The 8,766-nt window shown below is 34.3% G+C and overlaps 2 protein-coding genes across 16 annotated transcripts in view; one reads left to right on the forward strand and one right to left on the reverse strand.

Moving 5' to 3' along the window:
- Positions 1–2,541, forward strand: part of LOC107267657 (kelch-like protein 2) — a 9,751-nt gene extending 7,210 nt beyond the window's left edge. For all 11 annotated transcript variants that reach the window (XM_015739628.2, XM_025084995.1, XM_015739629.2 and 8 more), the window contains 4 exons: positions 959–1,134; positions 1,225–1,365; positions 1,454–1,709; positions 1,802–2,541. In XM_015739628.2, coding sequence (XP_015595114.1) covers positions 959–1,134; positions 1,225–1,365; positions 1,454–1,709; positions 1,802–1,983 — 755 coding nt within the window. In that variant the 3' untranslated portion in view covers positions 1,984–2,541. The remainder of the gene's footprint in view (positions 1–958; positions 1,135–1,224; positions 1,366–1,453; positions 1,710–1,801) is intronic.
- Positions 2,542–3,088: 547 nt separating this feature from the next.
- Positions 3,089–8,766, reverse strand: part of LOC107267659 — a 12,956-nt gene continuing 7,278 nt past the window's right edge. The window contains exons 1-4 of one of the 5 annotated variants that reach the window (XM_025084997.1): positions 4,723–5,215; positions 4,322–4,536; positions 3,591–3,924; positions 3,264–3,473 (exon numbers count right to left, since the gene is read on the reverse strand). In XM_025084997.1, coding sequence (XP_024940765.1) covers positions 3,264–3,473; positions 3,591–3,924; positions 4,322–4,341 — 564 coding nt within the window. In that variant the 5' untranslated portion in view covers positions 4,342–4,536; positions 4,723–5,215. Of the gene's footprint in view, positions 3,474–3,590; positions 3,925–4,321; positions 4,537–4,722; positions 5,216–8,766 lie in introns of those variants that run through there. The other 4 variants (XM_015739637.2, XM_015739636.2, XM_025084996.1 and 1 more) reach the window with 4 other exon arrangements.

Genomic DNA, 8,766 nt, shown 5'->3' on the forward strand with positions numbered 1-8,766 from the left:
TCTTTCGGATTTCATCTTATCTACGGATTTTGGACTTCAAGTTATGTACTTTACTTTTTTGAACTCTTTCAAATGCAATTGGTTTCATTAAATTTCGCTCGAAAAGTTTTTGTTATAATAAGTTTGAACGTCACAACCCCTATACATTTTTAGGAATTTATCTCATCAAAACCGAAAAAAAATGCATTTTTTATAATTCGCCACAAGCATTATCCTCAAATTAGTATCATTTAAACATCTCTACTGGAAATATGCGAAACTCGAGAATCGCCCTGAAGGTACCCAACTTTGGGGGTTGATTTCACCCTCTTAAATCGTTTTCCCGCAGATAAAAAGAAAACATGTGTCGCTTCGATTTTGATGGAGAATATCATATCTCAAACAAACGAAATCGCAGGAGAACACCTAGCAAGATTTCGTTATTACTTCGAACACAGGAATCTAATATACGTTCTAAATTGATATCACCAATGGCAAGACGATTTTTTTCTACCGTAATTATTCGCTGTTTATTATTTTGTCACGGTATTTGTACTCCCGCATTACTAGTAAGATAGAGAAAGGGGCTAAACGCTGTTTAAAGTACATTGTCTGAAAACAAAAAAAAATGTTAAATTTGAAGAATAATTTAACGAAAAAAAATACATCAAGATGGCTCTCATGATAAGTTGATAGATATACAACCAATTGATTATTTTGATATTATTTTGGAAGTGAAGATATTATTAGTCCGATTTTCCTCGTCTATTTAATGATGTACTCCTTATCTTTTTATTCTGAGACACCTTGTATATATGCAGTGGAAGGTTGCAATTCAACTGAAAGACCGTTAGAAAACACGAATGTCATCTCTTGTACCAAAATGCAACCCCCGTTAATGCATCAATGTACCTAAAAGAAATTAAGGCGCTCTCTGTTTATCTATAATTGGTATCTATTTAATTCTCTGTTTCTGCAGGAATAGCCCTTTTCGAAGATAAAATATATACAGTGGGAGGCTGTACCTTAAATAAAACACCACTAACAAAGATGAATGTTTATGATCCAGCTACCGACCAATGGTCAGCTGGTAAAGAAATGAGGATTAAACGTACGGATCTGGGCGTTGCTTTGCTTGATAATGCCATTTATGCTGTACGGGTTTCCACTTATTTCTCATTTAAATATGTTAAAATGTATTGAAATTTAAGAAAATTATAAGCTACATATTGAAATGTTCTACAGATCGGTGGAATGAATCCGAGTGTATTCAATAACTCATGTGACGCATTTGATCCAAAAACACAAAAGTGGAATGGAATAACACCAATGCCCAAAATTTGCACCGGCTTCGCAGTAGCCGTATTGAATGGCTTGTTGTATGTTGTGAGTGCAAGTCATGTTCTATAATTATGTAAATAAAGAGTTAAATTAGAAGAGGTACAAGCGATCATGTGAGGTTGATTTTATATAGGTTGGAGGCTACTGTAGCGAACGGAGATGCCATTTATCCAGCGTACTGTGTTACGATTATGAAACTGGAAAGTGGAATTCTATAAATGATACAAATTTTAATAGGTATAATGCTGGTGCAGGTGTTTTAAATGGGACCCTGTATGTTGTCGGAGGTCAAAACGGGGGAGGTGTTTTAAAAAGTGTTGAAGCTTTTGACCCACAAACTAAGAAGTGGCAACAAGTGAAGGATATGCCTGAGGGTCGCGAACATGTTGGTGAGTAACTCAATATATTTCTTGTGTATAGCGCATGTTTTCTATTGGTATTCTTGAATTCATACAAATGTATATGTTTTACTTATTCGTAGCTGTGGTGGGATTTGGTAAGCACCTCTATGTGGTTGGAGGGAACGATGGTGAAAAGTATTTTACATCGGTTAATGTGTACTGCCCTAAAAGCGATACCTGGGAAGTTCTGTCAAGTTCTATGAGCATTGAACGAGGTTCAACGTCTGTTGCCATCATCAATAAACCTTATAACTACATTTAATTTTTTCTAATCACGGATATATAGGTCGGAAGCGTATAAGTGCATGCGAATACATTACATATATATATTTTTTTAATTATATTATTTTTCTTTTTCTTTTGAAAAAAACGATCGAAAAAAAAGAATGGATAATATACGTTGTCTGAATAAGGGTTTGAAGATATGGTTACTGCAAGACATAAGTATTAAAAGAGGAATATGTATTTTCTACTCATTAGTTTTCCACGAAATATATAGCTTGTGTGCCAAATAATATTTAAACTTTGTGTGTTTGTTACATATGATGATTAAATAGGGATATAACTTTTTTACATTTTTATATTGTATAGCTAATCAGTAATTTGTAGTTCATTTTAAGTTATTAAACGATCAAAATACCTGGAAAGTTTCTTCTGGTTTCTGAAACAAAATTTCACGAATAATATTGTTTATGTTGAAATAAGAGTACACTAGCGACTTGAGCAAATGCAAATCTTATAAACCAACAAATATGTAATTCGCTAACAAATTGGAAAGAATACAAAATAAAAGTTGATGAGTATTACATATTGAAAAAAAGTTAGAATAACGAATGATACAGCTAATCACAACCATACTTTTTGAATAATGCTATATATCGAAGCCACAAATTTAAGACATGTCTGCAATATCTACCATGTCTACCACGTTTACATGTTTTGCTCTTTATATGTGATAACGACTTTTGGTTTAAACTGCAACATTGTGTGTTAAATTAATGTGGCACATCTACATTCCCACTTTGCAATAATTTTCCAAAAAGAATTTAACTGTTTCAAAAGTGATTTTACGTATCTATTAGTATTTTTACGTGAGTTGAAAGCACGTAATCGTTGTATAATATATTATTGTCAGAGTTCTTTTTATAACAAAGAATAAGTTCAGAACCTTAATGTCGTGCGTGAATCTAATTGACATACTATTTTCACGGTTGCCATACTATTAATAAAAATGAGTCACGTAACAAAATAACTTCTTAATTAGGTATACAAGGTATTTTCGTTATCAGGAATTATATAATCACATTATCGTTAATAATAATTATTAATTAATCATATAGTCCATATTAGACGTGGCTGACAGGGGATATGATAAATCTAATTTTGATTTTATTAATATTTGTACAATCAAAATATCATATATATACGATAACAATAACAATCTCAAGATTCACAAGATCCTCCCAAGTAGATTTTCAACAGTTCCTTCTTTTATGATGACAATTTAGATCAGTAGGTAAGGGCGATCTGGATTACTGTAGATCACTTAGTAGCTTTGATCCAGTCAATTTCCAACGCTGCCACTCCTGGTTGATTTTCTGGCAGATACGGTCCATTGTCGATCTTGATGCCGATGTTAGTAATGGTTGATGTGTCTAAGGGATGAGATTGAAGAGACAACTCTTGACCTCTGTGGTAAGGTTTGAATTCGGCCAGTGGTAGTTTTACGGGTGCGAGTTCACCCTCTGGCGCCTTGAAGAAATAGAAATCATCCGGATGGGATGCGTAGGCAGTTTTTGAATTGGTTTCTGACAAGAAGGACAAGTTTCTACGTTTGATTTTAAGGGAAAGAGAGAGAAAAAAAATTACCGTGAAGATTTGTCCGTAGACTGCCGAATCCTTTCCCAGACCCTTGTGCCTTAATAGCATTTTGTATTTAACATTCATTCCCTGTCCACGACATTTAAGTATTATGTTGTTGAAATCGCTGAGGTTGAAGGTCGTCTCGCAACGTACTGCAGCAAATCCAGAGCCATTCGGTTGCGGATTGAACAGAGTGAACAGTATAGCCCGTTGGAAAACTTGAGTCTTCTGCAGGACTAGAATGGCCTTCGACATGCCCGTACTTTTGATTGTGTCGGAATTTTCGGTCCAATTTGTGAGCTGATCTGAACGCGTAAAGTCGAAGAGTGTTTGCACAGTTCTAAAGAAAAGGTAAAAAAGAAATTGTTTCATATTTCTTGTTTGCTCATATAGTATAGATTTGTAAATATGGACCAGATGGTTAGCTAAATGATTTGAAACCGCAGAATCTAGTAATATTATTTGCTATGGAATAGTATAAACGTTTTTTTTCAATAGATATTTTGATTATTTTCCTAAATTCGATATACTTGAATCTTTGGTAACTGACTTTATTAGATCAAATTATTGAAATTAACTATTATTATAGAAATAGTGAATGTGAATCTTAATAAGATAAATTATCAAAAATAAAAACGTATGGATAATCACAAGCATGAAAATAATGGTAAAAGTTGCAAAAAAAAAGTTTGAAACATAAAAATGAATTTAAAAAGAATAGTATCTGTCAACTTTACCCGGAGGCAGTCGCTACCATGTCATCCTCCTCTTCCTCAAGAAAGTTACAGTTAAACTGAGCTCATCCGACTTGTGACATCTTGAAATCGATGACTACGCTATATTCTCATCGTGTTTATATCTACACAATCTGCGATTCAGTGATGTCGCCAGTCTCAACCAGGAATCAAACTTCTTGCGTGTCTCGTGGTCGTTTACTTCCTTTCTCGCGGTTCTTAAAAACAAGATTACCTTTACCTTTCTGTTTTCTTTTTTATTATTAACACCACAATATTAATGATGGGTTAGTCATTTCAAATGAGAGTGGTTCCTTTTTACTTTTTTTTTTACTTTGCTTGTTTTTTAATTTAGAATAAATTTCTAATGTTTGAATCTATTACGTAAACCACTTTCAACTTACGAAGCGCTAGTCTTTCTGCGTATACAATATTATCAGCATCAATACTGAGACTGATCGGGGCTCAGAAATGTTTGATCAATTTCCTACGGGAATATGTATTATGTACCTGTAACTGTATATACGAATATTAGCAAATGACAGGAAATGTTTATATATAGAAACAGAACGGATCCGGTTATGACGCGGCATTTATTGAACGACCTGTAAAACTTTTTTCAATAGCAACTTTCGTGACGGCACGTAGCCAAACAACGAGGGTCGTTTTACTTAGCACTAAGAATAGATAGACGATGCATTTGGTAGACAATCAGATATGTTCGTGATATTGTAGTCAAATCTAATAATGTCCTCAATTTTCAGCGACGGACTGATTGGCTAGTTTGATCAGGATTATAAACTTTTATAGGATCAGCTATTAGTTTATTATATCCACAGTTCTATAAAATTTCGCTTCTATTAATTCGTGATTATGTTAGTGAATTACCTCTGCATTTGAAGGTCATACAATACTCATAATGCGCTCTCTAATATTTATTCATAAAAAAAAGTAATTTTTCAAAATATTACTAATTATTATTAGTGTGATTACATTTTAGAAGAATTCAATATTTTCAAGATCCATGGGTCAAATCATTAAAATAACTGTCTTGAATTGATGAACACTAAATAATTAACCCAAACAACACGAAGATGGAAACTATACTCTTATCGTAACGTTCATATGTATACTATGTAGAAGCATAGAAGTATGTTCCAAATGGTTTACTTCCTAAATTTTTAACTATAGCGTATGAAATGCTTCCTATTAGGCATTGATAAAAATGACAATCAAGAAGTATACATTATATACGATATTTTTGTTATCTAGGCGTAGAAGTTTTCAATGTTATCGTTATTATAGACAAAGAAAGCTGAGCTCTCCATTAAGTAAGTTAGGACTAGCTCAGTATTACCTGCCAACAACAAGTATTGCGCACGTATGTAGGTTCCATAATGCAATATTTTTGTGAACAGTTAAAAGTTATCTACAATTATTCGATTTGTAAGGCGCTACGCAGTGAGCGAAATTTTCGTTCCTCGGAAGAGGTTCCAATAGCAAGTCATTTTCGCACTAGAAAAAGAAACCCGCTGTTAGTATACAATTGATTTCTGATATTTGTCGACATGTATGTTCCTAATTTTAGTGAGGCTACCTTTCGCTATCATTTAGATACATTTGTTAATTCTATAATATTTTTTATCATATTTTTAAGCTATCGACCGAAATAGCAGCATCCAGTCTGCGCCAAGCGTTCTTGTGGGATGGACGAATTACTCGGTATTTTTTGTTTTGTTCGCTCGACTGATTCTTGTTCCTTGTAATCGTGCCATTGTATGTGAGGTGTTAGTGCGTTAGATGCGATATAGCGGGGAAAAAAACAGAGAACAGCGGTTGGTTTAACTTTTAAGAAATACGACAACTTGAGCCGCCGGTAAAAGCTGCGTTGATAAAATCAGTCGTGATCAAACCACCCGCGCTTGTTGCAAACCGTTGCTTCTCAAGAAGTCAGTAACAGCGTGCATCGCAGTATTGCTGAAACTCAAAATGCCAGACGTGACGAAGTTTAGCATGTTCAAGAAGTTACAGATATCAAGGTTGAATGCGCTGGCGGCAGTGAATCACAGAACAATGCATCAGGGGGCACCGAACCAGATGTCGAAGAAGACGAAACGTCGACAAAAGAGAGTGATGCTCAGTTTCGCACAGACCCAATTCAATACAAATGTCAATTTTTGCCTCCCGAGCGATCTTCCATCAGTTGTTCATTGATATTGTGACGGATTGTGATGATATTGTGATCTTTATCTGACGGAACCTTTTCAAACATTTAATGCTCTGTTCAGACGATATATTCACCCCCCAAAAAACACTTACATGTAAAAATCTACGCCAAGTACAGGAATGCTGTAAATTCCTCTAACAAAAAGTATTGAAATCATATTATTAATGCCAAGTACATAAGTCACTACATATTTGCCTATTATATGATCTAGCACTGGCCCATTATTTTAATTCTATTTTCAAAATTTCCTATAATTATGTACTTGTCATTAATAATATCAATTCAACACTTTTTGTTAGAGCGCAGCACTTCTGTACTCGGTATGTTTTTTACACGTAAGTGTTTTTTGCAAGGGTTCAGTATTACTGGCGATAACAATGTGTGATTCTGAAAATCAACATTAGCAGGAAAGTGCTTGATGCTAAAGATTCAATAATGCTTTCTCCTTTTTTTATCACTGAATTAGCAATAAGTACATGTACAAGTATTTCGTAACTTCATTAATAAAAAAATACTTTGGTACAATAATACACATTAGATCGGTAATAAAAACGCAAGTATTACAGTAACATATGTTTTGTATTGTTTACATATATTAAAATAATGTTTAATAATTTATTACTCAACTTCGCTGCATCATTCAGTGCCACGCCAATCTTCTTTGAAGATAAATTATCAATAATGGGAAGGTATGCATAGTCACGAGGACGAAAATGATGGTAAACATTGCAAGAAAAAGTGTAAAACGTGAGATACAATTTTAAAAAAGGACAATAATTGTCAACTTTACCCGCAGGCATTGGCCACCATGTCGTCCTCCTCTTCCTTCAGAAAATTAAAGTTAAACTGACCTCATCCGACTTTTGACATCTTGAAAACGTCAACTACGCTATACTCTTATTGCGTCTATACCTACATAATCTGCGATTCAGTGTTGTAGCCAGTCCTAACGAGGAATCAAAACTCTCGTGTGTTTCGTGCTCGTTTAAGTTCTTTTCCGCGGTTCTTAAAAACAGTATTACCAACAAAATGTTACCTTTCAATTTATTTTTTACTTTTAACCCAAAATATAATTAACAAATCTGCTCATTCTGTCAGAGCAATTGTGATTGCTCATGATATGCATATATTTAATATTATATTTAGATTTAATAGAGGGTAAGTAATTATATGTATAGAATATTATCGATGTTGATATTAAGTGTAATCGGGCTTCGGAAATATTTGATCAATTTCCTACGGGAATAATATACATATGATGTATCTGTAACTGTGTACATATACGAATCTTAGCAAATTGCAGGGAAATGGTTATACGTATATTGAAACTGAACGTATCCGGTTACAACGCGGCATTTATTAAACGACCTTTACATTTTTGCTTAGCAATGACTTTCGTGACGGCACATATATAGCGAAACAATGATAGTCGCTTTACTTAGTACTAAGAATAGTGAAATCGTAATCAAATCTAAAAATGTTCTCAACTGCCAACCGCAGAGACTGATTAAGTACTTTGATCAGGATTATAAACTTTCACAAGATGAACCATTAATTTATTGTTATGTGGTTCTATGAAGTTTTGTTTCTCTATATACATGTTTTTGTACCGAATTTTATGCTCGTGAAATATTGGATAGAGCGTTCTTCACCCAGAACTATAGTGTACCAATACAAGGATGAAATTCGAGGTATTTCAGTTAAGGTATTACTACGGTAAACTCAAAACCGCGTAATCGAGCTAAAATTTGTTTTACGTCTAATTTGTATAGCAGTACATCTCTCTACAAATTTTTAAAACGATTCACTCATCAGTTTCCGAGTATTTCCGAGTTAATGTCAGGACTCGTAACACGTATTCCCTGGCTAATAAAACGCGCATGGTTTTTTTTATTGCATTTGACTTTACTCGAGTCAATTCCTTATATACCTGTGTTTGGAACGAAATATCTTATGAACCGCTATATATGAGGAAAAGTTATTGATACATTCACTATAGGAATTGAAGGTTCTGAAGCGATTGCCACCAAGTTCAATACGATTAGTGTACGAGATCAGGGCGTATTGAAATGGCGAGCGAGATGATTTTATTTCAGTTCCGTCGCCGTGGTCGTCGTCGTCGTCGTCGTCGTCGTCGTCGTAGTCTTCGCACGTCCGTCGCATTTTTTACACGACAGATGGCGCTGACTGCTTTGCCTTCTTTACCTATTTGTACTCTGGA

The sequence above is a fragment of the Cephus cinctus genome, unplaced genomic scaffold (assembly GCF_000341935.2).
Source record: "Cephus cinctus unplaced genomic scaffold, Ccin1 Ccin1_scaffold0429, whole genome shotgun sequence".
Lineage (NCBI taxonomy): Eukaryota > Metazoa > Arthropoda > Insecta > Hymenoptera > Cephidae > Cephus > Cephus cinctus.